The following is a 27,309-nucleotide window of genomic DNA, read 5'->3' as shown; positions in this document are numbered from 1 at the left end:
AGACTATGCAGGCTCTTTTTTTCATTGGAATTGGATGCTGCTGCAGCACCCGCATCCGCTGAAATGTGGTGGGGCATCTCCCCAGCTGTGCATCGCCATGCTTCAGTGTGGGACAGTCATTTGTGCTGCACATGTACTCGGTCAAGCGAACGAAGGACAGACACAGCGCAGGGCAGTTACACTCAAAGAGGGCACTGGCCCAAGGTAATCTTTCATTTTAATTCTGCAACCTGGTCCTATGTGAAGAAGACGACACAACCTCTCTCAGGGCTTTTTGTTCGCTGGAAGATCAACGCCTCCTTTGGAGTCCAGGTTTCCTCACCACTAATTTCCAGAAAATGCCTCAAACCGTCAACGTGTCGCTGCTGTACCACAGGCAACTGTGCTAAAGCCCCGCTGCGGGCCGAGCCCCCGCCCCTCTCCCCTCAGCCTCAGCCCCCGCCCCTCTCCCCTCAGCCCCCGGCTGTGCCATTGCCTTCCGGGGCGCGGAGCGGGCGCGCGGGCTCCCCGCGCCGGCCGCGTCCCAGGCAGCGCGAGCGGCAGGAGCCCTGCGCGAGCCGCGGGCTCCGCCCTCCTCGAGCCGCCCCGCCCCTCCCTGGCGGCGCCGCATCGAGGCGGCCATTTTGTGGCCCTGCGCGGTCGCTGGCGTTGGGCTCGGTGCGTAGGGGGGCCTGGGGCCATTCGGCTCCGTTCTAGCCCTTTTTCTCGTACAGATCCCTCGGTAAGAGCGCGGCGGCGCCTGGGCGGGCCGGGCCGCCTAACCTGCCCCGCGCTGCGGGCCCGCGGCGTGGCGAGGCGAGGGGAGGGAGGCCGGGCGGGCGCGGCGCGACTGGCACGCGTCCCCGCGCACAAAGGGCCGGGCAGGGCGGCGCCTCCCGCGCTGCCGGCCCGGGGCACCGAGCGGGGGCCGCACCCGCCTCGCCGCGGCCTGGCGCGCCGAGGCCGGGGAGCTGGGGCCGTGCGCCGGTCCGCGCCGTCGGCCGGCCGCCCGCTCCTTCCCTCCCTCTCGCCGCGCCTCCGCCCGCGCCCGGCGGCCCGCGGAGCTGCGCGGCCGGCGCGGGCAGGTGAGTATGTGCGGGCCGGGCGCAGGCGCCGAGGGCCCGGCCGGCGGGGGCGGCCGAGTGACCTTGCGGCGGCGGCGCCGGGGCCGGAGCCCGGGCCGCAGCGCGGGGGCTCTGCTGGCGGCGGCCGGTGTTGGGCGGGCGCGACGGCGGTGTGGGGGTGGCGCAGGCCGGGAGCGGCACCTGGCGGGCCCCGAGCGGCGGGGCGGCGGCGCGGTCCCGTTGTCGGCGCCTCGCCCTTCGGCCGGGAGGAAGCGGTGCGGGGCCGGTCCCGGGGGGCGCTCGGCGGGGCGCCGGTGGTGACTGCTCGCCCGGCCCCGGGAGGCTAGGCGAGCGAGGCAAACGCTCTGCACTTCGTGGGGAAGAAGGTCCCTGGGGCCTGTGGCGCTGCCGCAGCTCTTTGGGGTTACCCTGTAAAAGCCAGTGAAGTTGCCGTGCAGTAACGTAACGCAGTGCTCTTCTCTACTAATAAAAATCAGCTCTGTAAAACAAAACCAACACGCACCCCCCCAAACTAGTGTTGGAGGGGGTCCCAGTACTACCAGGAGTCTGTGTGAGCTTTCTTTTGAAAAAACTCTTGGCCTTGGTTTTACTCAAATTTACTCCTCTAGTAATTTTCTTACCCATCTCGATCTGCTGGGGTTAAGCAGAAAAGTCGGCAGGTTGTTTCCTGGGTGGACTCTTTGTAATTTCCTCAGTTGTTTTGTCTCCAGGGAATGGTGCTTCTTTCTGTATAGCTGATAGGGTGCTGCGGAGATTCTCTCCTATGAAGTCCCAGAGGAGTGGCGTCGGCGTTGTGTGGGGAGTACCTGTGCTCAAGTCGATGTTTGCCTAGTTAATACGCTCTTGCGCATCGGTTGATTGGAAGGGATGTCTTCATCTACGAGAGTGATGGATGGCTTTCTTTTAAAGTTGAGAGAATAGAGACTTGCAAACGAAAGTAGATGGTGTTTGGTGGAAAGATTAAACGTAGCAGAGTGCAGCTTTGCACCTTTTCTGAAGAATGGTGCTTGGTTTTGTTTATGTTGTTTCACATTATAGCATGTTGTCTTAGTCCACTGCAAATCTTCAGCTTGTTTTCAGAGTCATGAAGAGGAACATGTGCAACACTGTGGTTGCTGTACTGGAAATGTATAAAATTATTTGGGTTTTTCTTTTAAATGGAAAGTTCCTTGTGCATGACAGGTTTATGTGCTTTTTGAAGCAGGTGTGTGTTTGCATGAAACTGTTTTTCAGGTGATTACATGCTTTCCTGCATTGTAAGCTATTGTTTGACACCACTATATATGAAAGTATATAGTTGTTTCCTTCTAATACAGGATTGCTTGTTTCTCTTAAAGTTCTAATAAAAAGCCCCAAGGTCGTCTCTTTTTTAAATGAATTTGCCTTTGTAATGTAAGTCTGAAGAGTGTAGTTGTATCTTTCTCACTTGTAACTCTGTTCTTAATGTCCTGGAAGATCTGTGAATATCTGGTGTAATTCTCTCTCTTAAGGAGTTTGTGGATGGTTTAGTAGTACTTCTTTCTCTGAGTTCACTTTGGTAATGATGTTTATAACTGAAAATGGCTTGTTTGGGTTGTGTGAGGAGGCGGCAGTTAACAGTTCTTGGTGTGATTCATTCCTAGGTAGTTTTCCAAAGAATCACAATTTTAGTCTGAGGTGGTTTACTAAGCAGTGAAAGAATAAGAGTTTTCCATCCCTTCTTTAAATACTAAATGCATATGTTGCTGCTTAAAATTTTGGCTGTTCTGTTGAGTTGTAATCCCAGGCAGACAATTTTTTTATAGAGGGATGAAAAAAATGGGCATTTCTTGGTGGGCAGTTCTTACTGTGTGCTCTGTGGAGGTGAGTGCCTGGAGGTGGCTGTGAAATGTCACTTAGTTTCACCGGTTTTTGTCACTCCTGAAAAATTACTCATATGCAGCTATAGGGAGGTTTTCTGAAGTTTGGCTTACGTTGCTTTATGCAAGTAAGAAGATCTGCATTTGGAGGAAGGGAACATCATGGTGGAGCAAGGGTTTGTTAAAATTCAGGGATTTGAAGTATTTAATTACCTTTTTTTGCCTTTGAAAGAGTGATTTGTTTGCCTATTGGTGATGGGAAAATTTGAAAGATCCTTTGAATGTTTTCTGGTGTCTTACCTTCTTTGTGGAAGGCATATTCATGTCTTGAAACTATACAAAACCTGTGCAGTGCAGTTGCCAACAAGTCACACAGCGATAAGGTATTAGAAAACGCACTCCTGTGGTTGCTCTATGTTGCAGTGCCTTGTGGTGGTCTCAGGTTTGAACTTTCTATATATACAGTTCTTTGTGGACTGTTACTGCTGTTGTGTTGCCTGCATTGATTTTTGCCTCCATTTATTCTTTATTGCAGTCTAAAAGTTGGTTTTAATTGGTTGCCCACAGGATTGGCTTGGCTTCTGCTACTTGTTAAGAAAAAAACATCTGTCTTTGCAGGTAAGAGCCTTTGAATTGAAGACTTCTTTATATGCATATTGAGTATATCTTAAGAAATATTTGAAGCTTTTGGAATCTGTGAATTGGTATCAGAACACTTGGGGCAAGTAGTATGTAGCTAGTCTCTTTAATTCCCACTGCGCTGATAGAGGTTCTGGCAGTGTTGTTCCTATAAACAGTTTTCAGCCAAACTAATGTTTTGTTGCTTCATCAACACGTGGTAGTCTGGGACACTCTCCTGATTATTTTGCACTGTTGGAAAATGTTGCTACTTTGCGGCAGGCCACAGGTCTGCATGTTTCTAACTGTTGGGAGTTTAGAAATGTGCAGCAGTTGATTCTTATTAGATTTTGCAGCATTTAAAGGGATCAGAGTTTCAAATTAGCTCAGAGATGGCTGTCTTAATCTACCAGGTTGATTTTTAGCCTTCTTAAAAGTGATTTAAAAAAAAAGGCAAAATTGTGGTCTGCAGTTTCAGCTTTTGCTAGACAGTCTCAGCCTGGATACTTAAAATTCCTCCTACAATGCTGGTGTTATTCCAGTTCCCAGTCTTCGTCCAAGAATTGCCAGATATGTTGTGTGTGCGTGTATTGTGTGGGTATTATACTTTTAACACTCTCCAGGGACTAGGCTGAATCTTCCAAAATTACCTCAACTCGAAAAATGCAAGTATTTTAAAAGGCTAGTCTGGTGTTTTTATTAATTTATTCATATGATCGAAATTATTCTTATTTTATTGACTAGCACATACGTGCAAGAAATAATCTTGTATACCTTTTTCAAATGTAACATCAATGTTTTTAAGGACATTTCAGTCAAGACAAAGATGCTGTTAAGGTTAATTAGATGAGTTGAGTCAGATTTATTGTTGGCAGCCCTTTCCATTTTTCATCTCATCTTGCTAATGGGGATGGATTGTCTTTAGCACAACTATAGGACAGACATATATATACCAGACATGCAAAATGACACCAAAACTTGCTTTTGCCTTTAAGTAACTTTTTGTACAGGGGGAAAAGCAGGCAGCCTGAGAACACTGCTAAGAGCTCACCAAAAAACCTTCAGTGCACACTTAACAGGCGTGTAGCTCATCCTGTGTCTGAAGCTGATGTTGCCTCTGCATGTATATTGATCTTGACAAATGAACAATAAAATATTTCGGCAAGCTTTGCTTTTTTATTAGTTGGAAAAATTGAGTGAGTGGGTTATTGTGTCCTATAGTGGGTATTGGCATTTTGGAAAAAATCAGACTTGTGAGTGTTCAGAAATGAAAAAATTGGCCCTTTTGGTCCTTGTGATTTTTCTTTAAATCACAGAAGTTAAACTAATACTTCAGGTAAGCACTGAAATCCTGAAAAAATTGTGGCAGTTATGTGCTGAGTTGACAAAGTACTCTTTTGCCAAAAATATTTGATGAGTAAAGTCCTTCAAATTCTTTTTATTCATATTACTGTTAGTTTTTGCCTAATAGCAGGCACTTGCTTAATATCATGCATGGAGTTAACTACACAGAAGTTCATTGCAGCTAGCTTTTCTAGCAACTGTAGGTCGAAGCAGCTGTTTGGGGTTTTTTTGACAGTAGTGATTTAGTGGATCTGAATAGACTAGTTAGTAATAAAACTTAAAGATACCTTTAGTGTTTATAATTAAGTTTGAATTTAGTGCAAGATTGAAATGCTTGCAGTATCCTAGAAGTTACGTAAATGTTCAAATGCTTGAAGTCTTACGAATTCTTTGTGACCTTACCTGCTGACTTATCTTGCCTTTCCTCAACTAATGGCTCTATTAGATTGTCACCCTTTTTACATAAGTAAAGAAATAACTAAAAGTTATCTCCCATTTAGCACAAAACACTTTAAATGTCTTAACTCCTGATGCATGAAAATTTCTGAAACTCATTTCTTTGTATAAATAATAGCGAAAATGTAAGCTTCCCAGCAAGATTTGCTATTAGTAGTATTGTAGTTTTCAAAGTATAGGTAGAAAACCAGGGATGCTTTTATACCACTTGCTTGCCTGAGGATAATCTAATTCAGAAGCAGTCCTGTAGCATAATGTAGTAAACTTCAGTTTTACAGTACCATTTGGTATGGCTTCATTAAAGTAGGCAGAATTTTCGTTTTAACTTTAGTTTCAGAGATTGCTATCAAAGTTAGGCAAATTTAAAATCAGAATCATTGAGAAATACTGCTGTTTTTAGAAATGGTGCAAAAAGTCTTACATACTTACTTAGATGTGTACATAGCGTAGTTCTTAGTTTGACCTGTTTTTTTTCACATGGGCGAGATATTTTGCTGTTGGAATATGACTGGGCAGTGAACTCTTATTTTCAAGTTAAGTGTGTCACTGCAAGAGAAATGCAAGGATGTTGCTTTTGTTACCTTGCCATGGAGATGGGAAAGTTGCTTTTTAAAAAAATGATCCCTGAAGTTTAGTATATACCCCGCTTTCTGTTGCTGCTGTCCCTTGGTGGAGTAGGGGTTTTCTTAGTGGTATGCACAGCTGAATTTTAATTTTTGTTCAGACCTTCTCATGTTTGTTTTGCAAGTTCCAGTCTCTCTTTCAGGATGGTCTAGTCAGGAATCAGATGTTCATTCGCAGCAGCTAGAGCAGCAGAGCTGTCTTTTTGCCAATGGGCTTGTCTGCTGTTTCCCTGAGGGAGAAAAGTTCTCTGCATTTTTCTGGTGTCAGCTAGATCTGGGCCAATGTCCTGTAATACCCCAGTTTGTTGCCTGAGTTCATTAGTGTATGGAAGGGGTTAGCTGTGGTTTATTGGGCAATACAATACTTAAGTACCCATTTGAGTAATCTGAAGTTCTGTCATGCAGACAAAAGAATTGCTGTTTTTTTCCTCCCTCTGTAGAAGAAATGTTATTCCTGTTTTAAGTACTGAATTCAGCCTTACCTGGCATAGTTATGTGGTTGGATAGTGGCTTTACCTGGTCGTTAAGGATGTTTTCAAGACATGTCTACTCTAGGGTGATTGGGAGACATAGGCAAACGCAGCTGGCTTAAAGACATGACTATATGCTGGGATACAATACTTAGCTGAATGTGAAATATTGGGTGTTAGTTACTGATTGTAGTTGGTCACAGCTTTGGTATGTGGCCAGAAGTCTTCAGTGCACTGCCGTCTGGTGATGCATTGTATCATCTGGTTGGGCTCAATCCTAAAGGTCTTTTCCAACCTGAACAATTATGTGATCTGGTTCATTCTTCATTTCAAATGTTTAGTTAACACCATTTGTATGTGACTACTTGGAGCCTTGGAGGTCTTCCCTACAGATACTGAACTGGCTTGTGCTTAGGAAGTCAAAAAGTTTCAGAGATTAAGTGGCTCAGGTGAAATGAGGTACTGCTGTTCATGGTTTAGTGTGAGAGACTTGACTTCTGAACTGCTGAATTGTGCTAGTATTAATATGATGCTTTTAATCTTTACTGAAGGTTTGTCAAGAATAAGAGAGGATTACCTAGTTTTCTGTTTATCTTGAACTTCTGAGAAAACCTCAGGCTGTTTTGTAGAATGTGTGCAAGAGAACTGTCAAGATCTAGCTGTTAACAGTTGATGTGTCCATTAACCTCAGCTGCAGAGGTAAAAGTCATTTACTTGTGCTCGTGACAGAAGGTGTAATCTTAGAACACCTGCAACTACTAGAAACTACACATTGTTCTTGAAAGTTGTAAAGGCCAAGTATCTAGCTAGGATATACTTTAGGTGAAGCCTGTATGGTCACAAAATGTCTGGGGCTTGTTTATAACTGTTAGCTAGCTTCATGGTCACCTTAGGCCTTTTCCCTTTGCTTTGAGAAAAAGACAAGATCAGTGTAATCTAGATGGTCCCTTTCAGGATGTCATGTGAGTCTCACTGTTGCTAGCTGTCCATAATGGGGTTTTGTTTGTAACCAATCCACTGTTACGTTCCTAGTTGTCTTGACCTGGCAGGAGGTAAAATCCCTCCCCAAATGAAAGACAACTGTTTATTTCCCATAGGTGTGCAGAATTTTTTGCAGTCACTTTGCCAGGTACAGTGGATACCATATCAGTGTATGGTAAATTCAGTTTGGCTAAACTACTCATTTTGCTTATGTTCCATTAAATATTCAACTACTGATATAATAGTTCTGATTTTTGATGTTCCTCAGATTGTCTGGTTTTTTTTACTGATGTTTGTGGGTCTTAGTTTAACAGTTATTTTGGAATTTCTAGTGCAAAATGTATACTGATTGTGTTGGTAAATGTTTAATACTTCAATCTGTATGAAGTAAACATGAATAAGGAACTTGGAATATAAGCATGCTTAATGTTTGCAGGATGTTGTTAGGTATATATAAACAAATATAGTAGATGGTGTCTGTAGGTAATTGCATGGTGTCATAAACAGTAGTCTGACATAGCCGTTGCCTTTTCTCATCTGCAGGTGTGTGTTGTTTCAGCGCAGCATGGCTGTGGTCATCCGCTTGCAAGGTCTCCCGATTGTGGCGGGGACCATGGACATTCGCCACTTCTTCTCTGGATTGACCATTCCTGATGGGGGCGTGCATATTGTAGGGGGTGAACTGGGTGAGGCTTTCATCGTTTTTGCCACTGATGAAGATGCAAGGCTTGGTATGATGCGCACAGGTGGTACAATTAAAGGGTCAAAAGTAACGCTATTGCTGAGTAGTAAAACTGAAATGCAGAACATGATAGAACTCAGTCGTAGGCGTTTTGAAACTGCCAATCTAGATATGCCACCAGCAAATGCTAGCAGGTCAGGACCACCACCTAGTTCTGGAATGAGTGGAAGGGTTAACTTACCTACTACTGTACCTAACTTCAATAATCCCTCTAGTGTAGTAACCGCTTCTACTACTGTGCATGAAAGCAATAAAAGCATATCCACGTTTTCTACTGCCAGTATGGGGACTGCACCTCCAAATCTTGGGAGTACCTTTGGTAGCCCAACATTTAGCTCAACTATACCTAGCACAGCATCCCCTATGAACACAGTACCTCCTCCACCAATCCCTCCGATCCCAGCTATGCCAACTTTGCCGCCAATGCCTTCTATTCCACCAATACCTGTTCCTCCTCCTGTACCCACACTACCTCCTGTTCCTCCAGTTCCTCCGATACCCCCTGTGCCCCCTGTACCTCCAATGACACCTATGCCTCCCATATCAGGAATGCCTCCTATGAATCCTCCACCCGTAGCACCTTTACCCACTGGAATGAATGGGTCTGGAGCAGCAGTGAATATGAACAGCGGCTTGAATCCATTGTTTATTGGTCCCATGAATCCTGTAAATCCTATCCAGATGAATTCTCAAAGTAGTGTCAAGCCGATTCCAATCAATCCAGATGATTTGTATGTCAGCGTTCATGGAATGCCCTTTTCTGCAACAGAATCTGATGTGAAAGACTTTTTCCTTGGGCTCCGTGTGGATGCAGTCCATATGCTGAAGGATCATGTAGGTCGAAATAATGGAAATGGACTAGTTAAGTTTTTTTCTCCTCAAGATACATTTGAAGCACTGAAACGAAACAGAATGCTGATGATTCAGCGCTATGTTGAAGTTAGTCCTGCAACAGAGAGACAGTGGGTGGCTGCTGGAGGCCACATAACTTTCAAGCAAACCATGGGTCCCTCTGGGCCGTCTCACCCTCCTCCTCCCCAGGCTCATTCTAGGTCCAAATCTCCTAGTGGACAGAAAAGGTCACGGTCAAGATCTCCCCATGAGCAGGGCTTCTGTGTTTATCTGAAAGGTCTCCCCTTTGAATCAGAGAACAAACATGTGATAGACTTTTTTAAAAAGCTGGACATAGTTGAGGACAGCATTTACATAGCTTATGGACCTAATGGGAAGGCAATTGGAGAGGGTTTTGTTGAGTTCAGGAATGAAGCTGATTATAAAGCAGCTTTGTGTCATCATAAGCAGTACATAGGGAATCGCTTTATTCAAGTTCATCCAATTACTAAAAAGGCAATGTTAGAAAAGATAGACATGATTCGTAAAAGACTGCAGAACTTCAACTATGACCAGAGAGAAATCCTCATGAATGCTGAGGGAGAGCCAGGCTCACCAAAACTGTGTGCACATATATCTAATATTCCATACAACATAACAAAAATGGAAATCCTTCAGTTTCTAGAGGGACTGGCAGTAGAAGAAAACTCTGTACAGATTCTTGTTGATAATAACGGGCAAGGTTTAGGACAAGCGCTGGTTCAGTTTAAAGCTGAAGATGATGCTCGTAAGGCAGAGCGTTTGCACCGTAAAAAACTGAATGGAAGAGATGTTGTTTTGCGTTTGATAACTGTAGAAGAAATGAGAGATATTGAGAGAAACCCACCATCTCAAGGGAAAAAGATACTGAAAATACCGATACAAGGAAATGCGACTGTGCCAGGAGCACAGGGTGCTGGTGGGGATGAGCATGCCTTCTTGGGGGGAAATTCTAAAGATACAAGCAATGGTCCTCCGTTTAATTTCCCTGGTAACTTCAGTGGGTCTGGCACATTTGGTCCCCCTCTACCACCACCTGGAATAAGTGGCTTTCCTGATTCTAGACCAGGAATACCTACAGTCGCAACTAGTGGTTTACCTGGTACAGGTATTGAAGTCCCAGGTTTTGCAGGTGGTCCTGGTAATTTGAGTGGACCGGCAGGTTTTGCGGGGGCTCCTCAGGCTTTTGGTAATGGTCCTGGCAATTTAAGTGGACCCCCTGCCTTTGGGGCTGGTCCTCCAGGAATTGCTGGTGGTCTTGGACACTTAAGTGGACCTCCAGGGTTTGGACCTGGACCAGGAAATATACATATTAGTGGACCCCCAGGTTTTGGTACAGGGTCTGGGAAGCCAGGACCAACTGTCATCAAAGTGCAAAATATGCCCTTTACTGTTTCAGTGGATGAAATTTTGGATTTCTTTTACGGTTACCAAGTGATCCCTGGTTCGGTGTGCTTAAAATACAATGAAAAAGGCATGCCCACTGGAGAAGCAATGGTTGCATTTGAGTCTCGTGATGAAGCTATGGCAGCTGTTGTTGATTTAAATGATAGGCCTATAGGCTCCAGAAAAGTAAAACTTGTTTTAGGGTAGCTGTTAATGTGAAGTAGTTGTAGAATAGGTATTCATAGTGGTGTGATAAATGCATCTGGATTGGTTTTTATAGTATTTCCAGGATAGAACCTGTGGATTGTTTAAATTGTAAAACAGATTGGTTTTGATGAGACACGGAGCATTGGGTTAGCCTTTACATAAGAAACAGTGTGAGGATAGATGTGCAGTGGATTTTCCCGTACAAATATGTGGAGAAGCTAGACAGATTGTTATTCATAGTAGAAGTTTGGTAAACTAGACTGGACACCGTGCTTATCAAGGAATCTAGATTGGTTTTACATAGTTTTGGATAAGGGAAAAGATGAAGTCAGTGAAGCTCTTCAGTGGGTGCTCTTGTAAGCCATTGTAAAATAGATAGCTATTTCTAGATTTGGTTAAAAGCTGGCTGAATTTGCTTTGTTTACAGGTCAAAGCTTTGTTTAAAGTCCTGATTTTACTCTGCAACTGAACGAATTCTCAGTGTACACACATTAATTGTTTTGTGTATGTATCTATTTTTTCCAAGATTCTCACTGTATGAACAGTTGAATTATGCCCATTGCTGATGTGTCTACCAAACTAATTCCTATAAGTATGAGCAGAATCGTTCTGTAAAATTCAAGCTGTTCTTTGTGGAATAACCTTTAGTTATTTATATATTGCAATTATAACTGTGCAGAATAAGACTTTTGCCACAAGTATAGCTAACCTCAAACATTATGAGTTTTACAGTACACTTATAAAACATTTGCAGTAGAAGTAACAACTTGAAAATACTCATTATTGTTTAAGTAGCTTGATTTGTTAGGATTATGTGAATCAGTTGGCATAGGATCTCTGACACTAGTTGGATATCGATGTTGTATTTCTCATGTGTCTCTTGAACTCCTTACATAGTCTCTGCTAAGAGAATCAAAGTGGTGATTAGTAGGAGATTGGAGTCCAGCTAAAGTTTTAAATTAGTTTATATATGAAAGAAACTTTTAACTTCAGCAACTCTGTCGTGAATTACTGCTATGAGTGAATCCAGAGATTGAGTTTATTTTTCTCCAAAACTTGAAAATACTGAGTTTACAATATATTTTTCCAATAAAGTTGTGCTGTTGTATTCAAAGTCTGTAAAGAGTTGCCATTTTCTTTGCTGTGCAGTAAAACCTTCCATGAAAAAAAACAGAGAATTGGAAAGGAAGTAATGACACAAGTGAAAAGTAGACTTTCTGTTTGTGTTTTTGGTTGGGTTTTTTTTTTTTTTTTTTTTTGTTCATCCTTGCTTGGTTTATGATAAATTTGAAGTCTTGGGCATTGCCTGAAAAATCTTGCTATTCCCTGCAAATCATTGTACTTAAACATAGTAAACTTTGAAATGTTTTGTTTTTTGGACAGAGAAAAACAGTGCCTTTTGGTGTTGCATATCATGGAACACTGAAGTGTATGGTCAGGCAAAATTGAGAGGTGCAAGTGGCAACAGTTTTATTCATGTGGTGTGTAGGAGAGATTTGAAAACCTGTGCAGCGCTGCATCCTGAGAGGATTTCACAGTACAGGAATATGTGGAAGGATTGTATAAAGGTGTACTTCAATAAAGAGGCGGTCGCATTATACAGATGCTTCTGTAATTCATTAGCGTAATTTTGTTTTGACAGATTACTAGGTGGTCCCAACTTTGGAAAAGTAATGTGATTTGTATATACTGTTTAAAATTAAGCCTCCTGTTAATAAAACTGTCTGTCTCTGAAGCTTCATGTTACGCGTTTCAACAGTCTTTGGGAGTGATGTTTCAACAGCAGATTTGTTTTTTTGGTTGTTTTTTTGTTGTTTTTTTCTTTCTTTGAAAGTCTGAAAGTACTCTTGCTGATGTCAGAAAGATGTGTGATTAGGAGTCAAGCCTTTCAGTTTATTTTTAAAATTTTACTCTTTGTTTTTTAAACAGCTTTTATTAAAGTTTCATATATATTGGAGTTATTTGGGTGCTTGTTTCTTCATGTTTCACATTAGAATAAAATTAATGAAAAGGAAAACTTGGCTTCATTGTTCACAGAATTGATTTAAGATTTTAGTGTGTGTTGACTTGTGGACACTGGTGATAACTGTTTTTTCAAGATCAAATGAATCGCAACAATGCTTGCCTTGTTGTGAAATATAATTTCTACTACAGGTGTCTGGAATTAGATACACAGTTCTATGTTACTGTCTTTTGATTTCACCTCTTGATCCTCTTGGTAATGGATACAGGGTTATTAGTGTTTGTGTTAGACACGGCATATGCTGCAAAACATGCTTGTGTGCCTGTTCCTTTGGACTTTTTATAAAAGTGCAGGTTTGTTTTGGAAATCTTTCATTTCCTGATTCTTGATTTTTTTTATTTTTTTTTTTCCTGTATGGTCTAAAGATGTTTAAATGCTTACCTTAAAAAAAAAAAAAAGTGCAAACCTATACAAAAAGCCATTGGTTTTGGGAACATTGACACGGATGGAATGCTTAAGTAGAGGATTTGGGGTGGGGAAGGGGCTCTTATTTGCCAAGCAGTTGATGCTCCATGTATTTTAGCATAAAGTAGTAGTAAATTAGTAAGTATCTGCTCTTTCTTGAGAGTAGGCTCTTGGAAAAAATAGGAAGTTCTAGCATATTTGGAATTTCTGTATGTATCGTAAGCAGTACAGCTGCTGTCCCAAATAGTTACGGTTGCTTCTTTAAAGCTTATATAGAGCAGTGCATTGCCAAGTGTAACTTGGAAATGGAAGAAGTTTTCTGTAACAACTTCCTTTCATGTTAGAAGCAGCCTTAAACTGCATGTTGTGCTAAATTATGAGGAGTACTGTTGCATTAACAGACTTTGTGGCTAGATTTGATATAATTGCTTACTTTGTATTTCTATAGTAATGAACAGCTTTAAAAATAAGGGGTAGGACCTCTGAGGTCCCATCTCCAATGTGGAAAGGTATGTAACCGCCCTTGCATACACACTTCAAGGCTGGCTGCTAACAAGAGGTAGCAACAGAAAGAATCAGCTAATGGACACTGCTCATACTTGCAGTTGTTTTGGCCTTGATGTTTTGAGTGTCAGGAACTAACATCCTGCTTAGCCTCGTTGGAGCAATACAGTCTGTGACACTGATGTCCCCAGTTTCTTCAAGTTATGGAAAGAAGGTACTTGTGTTTATATAACTGGCTGAGTTGGTTTTTTTAGCAGTTCTTCAAGTGTTGGTGTCTTAAGTACCACTTCTAAAAAACTAAGTGGTAAAGTGTTACATTCACGATGTGATTTCTGTTAAATGTACATATTTTTGTCATCCCATTCATAAGAGAAAGTATGAATATAATTATTCAATGATAAATTTGTGACATATGGAAGAACTGCAATGGTTAGATGAAGGCGTGGCTTTTAAAATTACTGAGTTTTCAAGCAGTTACACGTGAATGTCACAGATGTTGTTTTCAACACAAGTTAATTCTGTAATGTCACAGACAACATTAAAGCCAGTTCTTTATTGATGAATTGTTGCCATGTTCTAAACGTAGATTTGAGAGGCTTGAAGGTTTGTAGGTTTGAAGGTTTGTAGGTTTAAAAAAACCTGAAGGATACTTCTTTTTATTCTAAGTCATGTTCCTTTCATAGCATTTAATGTTTTCCTTGAATGTCTATGCTCTTAATTTGTTGTTAGTGGAGAGGAAGATAATGCGATACTGAAGACTATAGCCATGTGCCAGTTGACACTGAAGGTCTACCATCTAAACAATGTACCTGCTGGTCAGTTCTGTGAAATTGCTCAGGCTGTCCTCAAGTTGTACTGTGTGAAATTACCAGCTTGTTTTGCTGAGGGTATTTTGGTGCACTAAAGACAGCAGACTGTAGAAAGTATTTTTCCAGTTACCTAGGCACACCAGTGGTGCATTAACTCTAAATAACTATTTCAGTTTCTGTATTTTGTTCCGCCTTGGTTCTGCTGTGGTGGTTCCAAAGCTGCTGCTCTTACAGCAAATGCTGTCAGTCGTCAGCTTGTTGTTGGGCAGTGTGTGCCTCTGAACAGTGTTGGCCTTCTGATCTGCAAAATTGAAACTACTACATTATTATAGACCACTTAAAGCCTCTGGCAGGACAACGGGCCACTCTGAGAGCAGTTGTTTTAGCATGATTATCCAAATGTATGGATTAGACCCTGAATCAAAGGATTACAGTTCCTGTTTAATACAGACTGTAGTGCAAGGAGAAGACTAGTTTCTGTCTTTGACAGGATAATTGGTTGGAAGGAAGCGGTTTTGAAACTGGACTGGTATATTAGGAGACATTTAAGTTGAAGCTAGAGACATACACAGATCAGTTTTATGTCAGTTTGCTTCTGTAGATATTGTGCAGGTCTTTAAGAAGAAAAAAGATGCTGAATTCGGGTTGCTTTAAAAGGTTTTTCAGAAACAGTGCCTTGGGCCTGGAAGCAGTGGTATCAAATATGTTTGCTCATGTGTGCCCTTTTGCAGGTTTGCTGATGCTTCCTTCTGTTCTGTGACTGTATGTTCTTTCATGGTTTTGGGAAAACAGAGCTAGAGTTTGTGTACAGAACAAATGACTCTTACTCCTGGTGGAAGTGAAACTGATGGTTAAATGCTTTTTCAGGAGGAGTAACTTCAAGGGGTTCTCTTCCCATCTGTTTTTGGCAGTGAGAATGTGATTGTAGTTGAAAGATAGGGCTTTCCCATGGAATTAAATCTGTTGGTTGGTAGTATGCATTCAGCTTAAGGTTTGTGGCTGCGTACTGAACTCTGCTACTCTTTCCCTATCTTATGATCAGGTAGGTATACTGCAGCTTGTTTTCTATACAGATGACTTTGTCAGTAATTTTCTTGGAGCTTTGTTACTACATGAAATGTTTGGGGGGTGTTTGTGTAGGGTGTGCTTTCCAGCTTCTTGACTGGGATACTCTTCACTCGTGGGTATAAATACCGTATGTAAGAGAGCAACCCTAAAAGTGTTCCTTGTCCATAGCTGCAGACTGAATGTGGGTGTTGGATGGTTTAGCTGTGACTTTTGACTTGCTGACGCTCACTCCTGTGCAGCTTCCCTTGTTATTATTCTTCTTAAGTATGTATTCATAGCATGGCAGCTTAGAAGAGAAACAACCTGATGAATTCTGACCCGAGTTCCTTTTCTGCTTCTGCAGAGTTAAAGCTTACTCCTTTGTGACTGTTTCTCTCTTGTATGCTCGCATGTCTGTAGCCTTAAATTCAAATGGTCTTACTAGGTGCTTCCCTGATATATTAAAGTAAGCTTTCAGAACTGGTGAATATATTTTTAATGAGTCCAATTTCCACAAAGTTAATTTTGTAACTCAGTATTTACTATTCCTACACCAGCTTCATTTTTCCCCCCAACTTTAGGGTGGTCTTCTGTTGTGAGCTACCAGTGAACTAGACTGTAGTTCCTTATTCAGTTGATAACAGATCACAGCCAGGATAACTTCATGTTAGAGTGGGGATTGCTTTTACAGTGCGTGGTTAGAGAATAAAACCCCCTGTAAAGTTCAGAACTGAAAATTTAGGACTTGGAAGGCTTGCACAGGGAAACCAGGACTTGATGCTGCCTAAAACTCTCTTGGTTGGCGTAGCCTGGCTTTTCGGACCAGTATAGTATTGTTAACCAAAGAATCGGTAGAATGGTATTGCCTAGATTTCTGATCACCTGAAGGTCAGTGGAACTTCCAGCTATTTCATAGTTTTGAACAAATAGTTTAATTTCAACCATTTCCCATTAAATGTGACTATGTTGATGTAGCATTGCTCTGTGTGACAGTAGGAAGCTTTGAAATGCTTTCTAGTCGCTCAGATTTGCAGAGGAAAACAGTAACATAGTCGGAACCTAAACAACTTCAATAATTTCTTTTAGGTAACTTTGGTTTTTATGATAAAATTCACAGGACCGCTGTCACTAAGATTTCAAACCTCTGTGTAGCATCTGTTTGCTTAGCTACCTTGCTGTGGTGATGCTCCATAATGCAAGCTTTTTACAAGACACTTGTTTTCAGCGATATAACCAAAGCATTGCTGCTTGTTTTGACAGGAGGATGGATATGGAATGTGAAGTCCTTGCTTGTTTGAACAGGAAGCTCAGCTTAAAAGTGAAAATTATGGTTACTATTTCATTATTAGCCAAATGTTTCTAATAAAAGGGCACTATTTCTAAATCCTGTGTTCTTGAGGAACACTAATGCAACCAGCTACAAAAGCAAAGAGGCTAATTAAAGTAAAACTAGGCACTGGTAGTTCATTGACTGAAGGTAGGGGAAGCCCCCTTCTCTAAGGAGGGGAGGCAAGTTAAATATTACAAATTCACTTGCTTAGGATTACCCCACTACATTCCAGCATTGCTGCAGAGCCAGTCTTGTGTTATAGGTCCAGTCTCATGGATAAATGGAATGAGTTTTATAGCACTTAGAGCTCTCTTCATCAGTGGACTTGAGTGCTTTTAAGAGGTGTGTATGCAGGGTGGTGTATAGCTCATTTGTTTCTGAATAACTAGTAAGCCAGTGGGAGAGTGTTTTCATCCTCATGTTAAAGGCACGTCAGTATTAACCTCAGTGAAGTGGCATAGGGTTGAGGTTGAAAGGTTCTGAGGCCAAACTTTCAGTCTTCAACTTTACTAAAAACAACCAAGGGATATCCTCATCTAATGAGGAATGTTTGTGGTTCAGAGACTTCAGTGTTGAGCTTGTGTGAAAAGGAGCAGAATAAAACAGTGAGTTAAATTCCTAAATTAATCTGAAATTTAAATTCAGTTGTTAATAATGGAATGTATGAGATGTAATTGATCTAAATGATTTGCTGTTAAACGTGAGCCCTGCACATTATTTTGTATTCTTACCTTGTAAATCAAAGTTGCTTTCTATGGTCAAGTCTGTGTTAAGGTTTTTAAAGACAACTGGTGGTTGTCACTTAAGTCAGTGATAACCCCTGTATGCATATGAAAACATTTTGAGTAAGCTGGATGCATTTCTTAAAGAAAAAACTTTTCAAATACATCTGAAAAATTATGTACACACCACCATGACATACTGCTCAAATGTCCTGGATTTTTTTAAGGCCTTTTGTCATCTGGACATTTACCACTCCTTTTGGGTAACTGACACCATGGTTTTGTTAAGGCGATAATGCAAATGGCATTTCTTCCTTGCAGTGCAAGCAGTATGTCATGCTGTTTCTTTGAATGAGAAGGTAGTACTTGGCTACCCTGATTTCTCCAGGAGCAGAAAGGAGAGTGTGCAAACAGTGTTTTCCTTCTGCGGGGTGGCTTGTGCTACTTTTAATGTTAAAATTTATCCTTAGTTGTGCCTGTAAAAATAACTTCAAGCAGAAACAAGAGTAAGTTTTCTGAAACCAATAATGCTTTGGTTTAAAGAAAAACGATAATAAAGCAATGTAATAAAAATCCTAATATGAGCCTGGGGACAATGTTCTGTCTGTATGAAATATCAGCTGGTTTCAGTGCAGTGACTTGGCTGAATATGACCATAGTATCATCATTTAATTCTGTTAGTGTGAAAGGTGACAGGAATCCCTGCTATCAGAGTTTTGCACCAGCCATGGTATGGTGGTATAGTATATAACCTTCCTCTCAATCTTGTTTAGTCTTGAAAAGGTGGTAAGAACCTGTTGTTTTGAATGTTTTAGAGCAGCCCACACTCCCAAGGTCACTTACATGTGTAACAAAACCAGATAACGTTTTAATCCTTTTGTGGTCTTCAGATCCCTCTGCTACTGCATTAGGTACACATAAAAGCCCTGTTGGTGAAGAATCTGTCATCAACAGACTGGTAAGGTGCTGAGCCTGTCTAATGCTTGGTCCTGACTGCTGCCTGTCACAGTTACTCAGCTATTCGCTTACTTTGCAGATAGCGCAGTGCTGAACAGAGAAGGTACTATTTGTAACCAGTTTCCAGGTTCCACCTAATGGTGATAACTCCAAGTCTCTCTATTTAGAGTAAATGTAATTCAATTCATGCTTCTATGGCTGTTAAATTTACTCGGGATTTTTCGACAGAGGGATTTTTGCACAGAGAACTTCTCTCTGACTTTGTTTTGTCATGTTTATTAAAAATGTGTTGGAACTGTTAATTTGACTTTGAGAAAATAAGGATGCGTACCGTGGGAGTATCTGAGGCTTACCAGTATTGGGTTATAGTGTTTTCCAGATTCTGAACTTGCAGAGGTATATTTTCTAAAGGGTGTGGAATACTTTTGTAGCAAAGTCAAAATTAATGACAACAGGCTTTTAAAGGGTATATGTTGAAAAGTATTGCAGTACATATACTGTGGATAGCAGACACGGAAGAAGCACTCAAAAATACGTTTGCAGTTGTGGAATCTCTTCTCCCTTAATGCAGGGAGATTGGTTATTTTGGCCCACTTGGTGCTGAGACAAGCAGAATAGCTTGAATCTGTTGTAGCAATGGGTTTGTGCTTTTGGAAAGGTACCCTGGCAGCAGAAGTTGGATCTGGAGGAGAACAGGAAAGGGGCATGAGGTCAGTGTGGTGTTTTGTGGCCTTTAAATACTTTTGTTAGTCTGGGTAGGGGAGAGGAAAAAAGAGCTTTTAAAATCCCTTGCCCTATCCTTTCCTTTGTTCTGCTACCTTGATGTCAGGTTTTTGTCGTGGTGCCTTTTTTAATATGTTTTTCTTTTTTGAAGCATCATTCTGTAACAGATTAGGATGGAAAAGTGAAGATGTTCGTACTGCAGGTGGTAATAATTAAGTGGCAGAAAAGTATTATGGGGGTGTGAATCTCTTATAAAGAAGCAAATACTCGAAAGGAGAAAAAATAAATGACAGACAGCACTGGCATAAGGAGGGCTGAACTTGCAATGAATAAATCCAATCAATTTCTTGTGAGTACTGCAGAAGGAATATTAGGGCATTTTTTCCAGGATCATGTTTCATGAGGAGCTAGATTCAAGATTAAAATCCACCAAGAAGAAAGCCTGAATTATAGAATGTGAGAGAGAGTGTGATTCTGTAATGCATGGGAACTTAAAAGGCTGCTTCTGCTTACTCGTAGTTTTTTTTGGCAAGAGTTGTCACTGTGCAGTAGTAACTCCAGGGCAACTGAGAACAGAGGAAATCATCTGGGGTGTCTCAGCCTTTTTTTTTGGTGATCATTTAGCAGTGCAAGGCAAACAAGAAGTATGGCAAACTTTTCATTACGTGTCTATTGGTGCTATGTAGTCAGCAAAATTCTTGTGTAATGTGCATTTGATAAAACAGCAAAGATTGGTAAAATGTGTTGCTGGCATATATCTTTTTAAAGTTGACTCCTGAACTCATGGTGTTCATACAGTATATACTGGTCTAGACAGATGGGCCTTAATAAGTTTCTGCCTTGGTCACCTGTGTAATGTCATGGCTGTGTCTGGGGGAATGTGTATAATCACGAAGGCTCTGCAGTAGGTACAAGATGGTTTAGATTTCCAGCCATTGGGCAGGGTAGAGGTTGCAAAAGGGATCAGCAGAATTAATGCCAAGATGTTGCTGCAAAAATTGTAGGTGTGTGTAAATAAGGAGTGGTATGTTGAGGTACTTGCAGGTGAAGCTGCAGTGTAGTAGAAGAACCAAAGAGGAGGAATATGGTGTAGTGTTCAGTCTCTGTTAAGGAGTTCAGACTGAGAAGTGGAGGACTGAGCCATAGGCAGCAGAGTTTCTGAGGCATAGGACAGAATGTTTAGCTGTTTGTGCCCAAGATGGGAAGAGCTCCAGAGTTCTAAGGAAAAGTGAGGCCTTACTTGAGAAAGGCAAAGATGATTTACAATGTAAAACGGTGTGTTTTGGGTTGTTACAAAGTTCAGTGTGGTTGAACTTTTATGTCTGTTTTTCAATTAAGTTCTTTACGTTTCAGTAATAAAATACTTGAGAATCATGCGGGGTGGGGGAAGCAGCTGAATGAAAATATGAAAGGAATGAAAAAATTTTACTTTGTGAGATGAGTGACCACTTCTAGAACTGCAGTTACTGTTTTGACTTAAGCCAAATGAATAATTGACTCCAAAGCTCCCAAGCTGCTTTTAGTTGTTCAAGGAACTGTTTGTTTGTTTGGTTGGTTTTTTTTATTCTGCTACTAAATGATGTAAAAAACTTTGAAACACATTTTCTTTTGTATGAAGAGCTTGAAAAGGTAACTTAGGTTTTGTTTAAGTTCAATTGCTATTTTGAACCTAATTGTAATTTAATAAATTACAAACTAATATTTGAAATTAAATCAACGTTGACCTATCAGTTTGTTCACTTATTTCTCAAAAAAGTGAAGAATATATATATATATGTATAGTAGAGGCATGCACAGGCCTTTCTTTGAGCTTGGTGATTGTGATTAAGGGGGGGATATTAGTAATGCGTAAGTTAAAGGTGAATGTTGAACAGTGTAAAAGTAAAGGTAGTGTTTCCCTAGAGTTGGGACTTGGCTCTTGTTCATCGTGGGCAGGGGGGAAGCTACAGTAAATACGATGAAATGACTGAAATTCATGTTAGCATTTTCTGCCTGAAATCACAATCTCATTTATGATTTTTTGTGCTTTATTTCAGTGGGTTTTTTTAACTGTCCTAAACTTGTTTTTTTTTTTTAATCATAAACGGTAGCTTTGTGTTCTTAGTTGGTTTCTGTGAGTGTCTTGGAGGTCAGGTTGCCACAGTGCATGCTCAGCTTTTGTACCCATGGGCTGACTTCAGATACAAAACCTGCAAATTCTTGTGATACTGGAGCTTCAGGGTTCATGTGGAGACAGACAACTCTGTGAGTAGAGCTAGGCCATAACTTCCATGCATATTCAGTAGTGCCTTAGGTGCACAATAGTCGATAACCCCTTTGTATAAAGCTTGTAGTCATGTTCAGAGCTTGGAAAAGGGTGTCTGGGCTGGTGGCTGGTCGTGGTTTGGAGTCCCTGGGAGTTCTTGTCCCTGAAATTAAGGCTGTCTGATGGAACATGGACACGTCTTACCAGGATTAATCAAGCTTCCAAAGCAGTTTGGTTAGAAAGGTTGTTCTTAATAGTATTCAGTATTCTGATTCTCTTTTACCAGTTAGGAGATGCCTTTTGTTTTGTGTCTTACATCAAATTTTTAAGAACAGTTAATTAACCCCCTTTCCCGCAAAGTTTTGATTCATCCATCAAAATGTATGATGACAGATAACTTTAGAACATGGTGTAGAGAATACTGATTTATTATCTGCCTGTAGTAATGCTGGTCTTAAGCATCTCCGCTCCAAATGCCCAGGAATAATAAAATGGTAGAAAAAATTGTAGCCGTTGATATTCCCTGCAGAGCTTCTGGGCTGTGGGATGAGGCTCTGTGGCTCATGGAAGAGCTGGTATGCTGGAAGGAGGCTGTATTTACTAATAATTTTTGTGGACTGTGGTCTTTCTTGTGAGATTCTTGTAATCTTGTCTTAAAATTAAGATGCTCTTTAGTTCATCTAGTGATAAAACCTAGTTTTATGGTTGGGTTTTTTTTTAAGAGCCTTTTGGAGTTCAAGAAAGTAGGATCACATGAGAATTTTTATTTTGATGATCCATTTAGAAAGTGATGCTGATGCTGCCTTGGCACCAGCATCACCTTTATAATATCAAAACCTGAAATGTAACAGGCTGCCCCCTGAAAATTGAGCTAGTAATTAGAGAAAGCATTGCTTCTGATGGCCTGCATATTCAGGGATCACAGCAGAAACTTCCTTCTTGAAGTAGGGTGATAACTGCAAGATGTGGGATTAAACTAAACAATGGACAAGGAGGGGACTGTGTTAGGTTGTTGGGAAGTGAAAGATTCGTTAACTGGGATGGTCTGTTAGATGTGTTGGATATATTTCTTGAGTTGTTCGGTAACATAAGGCCAAGATGGTGAAAATTTCAGTTGGTACATACTGCTGGCAGGATCGATGGCATTTGTGTTGTGTTTGTAAGCAGCATGTAAGACAGAAGCTATAATTAATCTGGTACAAAATAAGCTCATTGGAAATCATCTGTCCTTAAGCACATGTATTAAAGCCTCGAGCTTGAGTTAACCAAGTTCTTAATGTGTGATATTTGGTGTATGCTGAAATACAGCATGTTGGGTATCCTGTAGAGTGATGTGGTTGATGAGAATTTATTAGTGTGATTAGGAACAAATTGCAGGTTTTCTTGTGCTGAATCCTTGCTTATATTCCATCTTACATGGAGCAGTGAAACCAGGCTGACCCACAAACTGGATACTGCAATAATGCTGACATTTTCTCTCCAGAAAACGTAACTCCTGGCACTACTAAAAATACTGCTGGTGGTGTTTGATGCCATGAGATTTTTCCTGTCTTCTGGGTGACTCCATGGGTTCCATGATCTGCCATACTGGGGTGCTCTGAGTCACAGCCTCCATTCTCGTACTGTGCTGCCCTTCATCCTGTCTTCCCCAGCCTAAAGGGAAAGGGGACCCTCTGGCTTTCAGGCTTACTGCAGTATGGAAGCCTATAAAAACAAATGTTGTAATTCAGTAATTCTCACCTTATGGAGTCCGACACTTGATATTTAGTCAACTAAATGGTGGCATTCCTACTGCAGAGGTATAAGTACAGAGGAGTTGGTTTATGCTTCAGACACTTATATGTGGCATTTTGGGGAAATGCCCCCCCCCCCCCCCCCCCGACCCTCCAAAGCTCTGAATTCTGACTGTTTGAATCTTTTAGCACTCTTGTTCTGGAGCTTTCTTCAAGCCTAGGTGGACAGTATTTTCTTCTCTACATCTGATTTGCTTTTAAGCTTTGGTTAAGCTGAATCACTGAAGAATATTTATAAATTAATATCAGACTTATCTGTAGAGTTGGTTTTGTTTACATTGGGGAATGTTCTGTATGAAAGGAAATTGATTTTTTGTAGAAAATGTGAGAAGTGTTGGAACTTCTGAAATGCTTATATAAAACTTAAGAAGGTAGTTCTTATGAATATGTAACATGGATCTCCTATGTGATTTTCCTGGAATGCAGCATTTTTTTGGTCTTGGTTTGATTATTTAGGACCAACTTCTTTACTGGTGCGCTTCCAGTTCTGTGTAGAACAACTTTGGAAATACAAGATTTATCTTTCCATGTGTATTACAAAACTATTGGACTTTTTGATCTTCTGTACAGGGAAGAAGTGGTATGCATAGCAGAAATAATTTTGACTTTTTAAGCTGGACCTCAGTTTAGTTGTCTCAGCACTTCTTAAAGCGGACTTAGTCTGGAGCCATTCTGTCTTTTGCTTGAATAACTGGGAGTGACATCTGGTTGAGCAGTGAAAGACTTCTCTGAAGCATGCACTCAGGATCTCACAGACCTCTGTGGATAGTATTTTGCTCTAGCGTTCATAGGGATAACATGGGTGATGTATTATTTTTCCTCAAACTGTCATGTTCTGTCATGTGCAGTTCTAGGCAAAATATGTAGGTACCTGATGGATCTGAAGCTGAGTGTTGGAAACTCTTCCCTTGCAAAAGGAATGTGCAGAATTCAGCTCAAGGTGAAACATCACAGGTGATGACTCTCAAAAGTGAGACCCCTGTGTTGCGAGAGCTTTGGGTCAGATGTGTGAGGCTACTGTCAATATAAGTTGCAGATTGTGGGGGTATAACATAACATCAGTTACGATTTTACAGGCTGTTTCTAACAACAGAACTTACCCAGTGGCTTTGGTATGTTGCCTTTTCTCTTGAACCCACTATGCTGGGATGCACCCAGTGGCTCTGTTTTATGCATTTTAAATAGTTTGAATTTATTATTACAGTTGGGAGTTTTTCTACTTGGCAAACGGAAATTCTGCTTTAGAATAGTTTTGTGACTTCCAGACCATGCTGTAACTTAATCTGCCAGAGGTGAGTAGATTGGGGAGATTGTGTATTAAATTGTAGTCCTTGCAAGCTGTTAAGGTTCTGTCTATAATAAATCCTTTATAAATTGAATGTGTTTTCATACCTTTATGGAAAGCAGTTTGCTTTAGTTGCTGGTTTTGCTTTGGAAATAGCCAGTGTCTTCTGTAAACCAGAAGTTCCAAATAATGGATGTCAAGAGTGGTTGTGAGGGAGAGAATAAGAAATCAATGATCTTTAGAGTTTCTGGAACTGTTGGAAAATAGAAAAATTTGAATGTTACATAACAAGTATAAATAATACTCTGTCACAGTAAAGATTAATTGTTGCAAGTCTAAGATAAATTTATGTGTATGAATGGATATAAATATAAGTATGCTCTACAAAAACTCAGTGAAACAATGTGAAACTTGGTTTTGAAATGTTGACTCAAATCTGCAAGCTGAATGAGATTGGTGTTCTTTTGAGTGCATGCCAGGGAAAAAAGGAAGGCTCTTAAGAAAATAATAAAGCCCCAAGTTACTTCAGTTTAATTACACAAAACTGTAATCATAGCCTGGGATCAGAGCCTTTGTGCACTGCTTGAGCACAGTAACCACTAAAACCTTTTTCTCATCATGTGTCTTTTACACAGCTCTGGTAAGTGATGAAGCATTACTGCTTGGTTGGTGGTATTCAAAACCATACTTGATGGTGCAGTGGTTGGGAGTAAGCTGGCATGTGTCAGCTTGGAAACTTAGTGATGAAATATCAAGAAGATGCTGCAGGGTTGTGTGAAAGCTCAGAACACAGAATCTTAAGAGAAAAGAGAAAGCATTGCAGGCTTCTGCTTAAAGAGAAACAGGATGAGACATTGTATTAGGCATGGGGTTGTTCTAAGTACAGGTGCCAACTGCTGGCATTTTCAAAGCTTGCAGGACTGTCACTCCTGCCGAAGGAAGTGAACAGAGCCTTTGTGGAGAGAGGTGCAGATGAAAGTCAACTGATACATTTCACATAAACAATTATTCTTTTTTTTAATAGGAAGAGAAATGCTATAGTAAAATGCAGTTTACTATGAAGAATGAAAGTGAATTCCTTTAATAAAAAAAAAAAATCCTTTAAAAAAAACAGAATTCTTGCTTTAGGGAGGAAAAGAGTATTTGAGCCAGTGCTCATCATTTCTAAATCCTGTTTAGAAACAGCTGATAACTGAAGTTGGGCCTAGTTTTCCTAATTGCTGAGAAACTCCTTTCTTCTCCATTCAGTTTTTTTGAATGTGTGTGTTTGGAGTGAAAATATTATTAAGCAGCTGATTTTCTTAAGCTTTTCTGATGCAGGCAGGTTTCAAGAGATTCGTGCTTCTCCCACTTACTGCACAAGCAGGGTAACTGGGTTATGGTGTTTACCTATAGGTTGAGCAGATCTTCAGGCTTTACGGAAATGGATGTTGTGTCTTAACAGACCACCTACTCCTTGCTTTTGCTCCTGGGACACCTAGACTAGTCTATGATCAAGAGTTTCTGCTGCTAATATTCAAGGAATTGATTAAAACTGGAGAACATACAGCGTATTTGGAAAGCTGTGAAGTGAAAAAAATCTTTGTGTGGGCTCTTCAAGAATGTCTGTAGGCAGCAATATATAAACAATTGCTGTCTGAGGTTGAACATGATGTTTTCAGATTAAATGTGAATTTTTAAAATCTGAATCTGTTAAGGAGCTATCCCTCTTTTTTCTATAAGGGTTCCATCTATAGTTGTTAAACCTGCTTTCTTGTTATCCCACGAGTTGGTGAGGAGGGAGTACAGCCTGTTAGAAGAACAGTTTCTGCTCTGCTGCTCTACACTGCCAGCCTGGCTGTGACATGCACCTTTGATCTCTGGGTGCAGCAGGAGGATGTAGTGGGAAAGGGTCCTTTGTGGTTTGTAACTTGCCAGGAGTTCAGGAGAATATCTGGGCTGTGTTTAAAGGGAAGTTCTATGCCATTACTAAATCCAAAACAGTAGGGTGAGACACCCTTCAGGGTATTAGTGTATTGAAAGATAAATTCTTGAAACAGTTGAGTATTACCATGATTTCATTGTTACTGATCTGGAGAAGAGATTTTTATAGTAGATGGGAGGTCCTCAGGTTTGAGGACTTGGGTCATTTCACTTCCTGGCTTTGTTGTGTGGTTTAACAATTCCAATCTCAAACTTTTAACTTTTCCTTATTTATTGCATGTTACAAAGACACCAATATGTACAGACTTGTCCTGCCTGCAGCTTGAGACCTGTAGTAATGGTTTCCTCCCAGAAAGGGATTGCTGCTCTTTGGGGATGCTAAAGCTTACAAGGAGCAGTTTATTTGAGGTTAACTTTACTCTTCCTGGTCCTGTGTTCTATTGGGGAGGAAAGGTGGCTCCTGGTTCTGTCTCTTCTTGGTACAGAAGTCCCTGTTGCAGTAGAGAAAAACAGAAGTGTTGGCACAGGAGCCAAGGCTGGCAGTCCTGGTCTCTTCTGTCTTGTCATACAAATGTGAATGGCTGTCTGTAGAACTGCAGATCGTGCAGATGAGAGACTGATGTAAGCTGGTCTGGTAGAATACTATGTGTAGGTAAAGGAAAAAACCTGATACCTGTGACTTGTGATTTTAGGAGAAATGTATGTATTAAAGGCAGTGGTTTCTTCTGGGGTTGAAGGCAACTTGAAGCTGAAGATGGATGGCTCTAACTCGTAGTTTGAACAATTGACCCGACTACTTCAAACTTGCATCTTTGAAAGTGCTGGCATTAAAGCAGATTATGATGACGACCTTGGTAGAAAGCTGACCTATGATCCTCTTTGCCTAAAGCTTTGCTAATTATTGCTGAGCACCGGTTTTGCCCTGCCACCATCACTGGAGTATC

General features: G+C 41.0%; 2 protein-coding genes across 2 annotated transcripts in view; both read left to right on the top strand.

Moving 5' to 3' along the window:
• The first annotated feature begins 662 nt into the window (after positions 1–662).
• The window catches only part of CPNE1 (copine 1), a 44,135-nt gene continuing 17,488 nt past the window's right edge, over positions 663–27,309 (top strand). Inside the window, 2 exon segments of the mRNA XM_080405896.1 lie at positions 663–721; positions 3,438–3,520. The gene's annotated coding sequence lies outside the window, so the exon portion shown is untranslated.
• Positions 666–12,621, top strand: RBM12 (RNA binding motif protein 12). Its single transcript, XM_080405420.1, has 3 exons — positions 666–721; positions 3,438–3,520; positions 7,938–12,621. Exon 3 carries the CDS (start codon positions 7,960–7,962, stop codon positions 10,597–10,599), a length of 2,640 nt encoding a protein of 879 aa, XP_080261546.1. The 5' UTR covers positions 666–721; positions 3,438–3,520; positions 7,938–7,959; the 3' UTR covers positions 10,600–12,621.

This window comes from Falco punctatus, assembly GCF_963210335.1.
Source record: "Falco punctatus genome assembly, chromosome: 10".
Classification (NCBI taxonomy): domain Eukaryota; kingdom Metazoa; phylum Chordata; class Aves; order Falconiformes; family Falconidae; genus Falco; species Falco punctatus.
The sequence above is the reverse complement of the archived record's forward strand: the minus strand, read 5'-3'. Positions and strand labels throughout refer to the sequence as shown.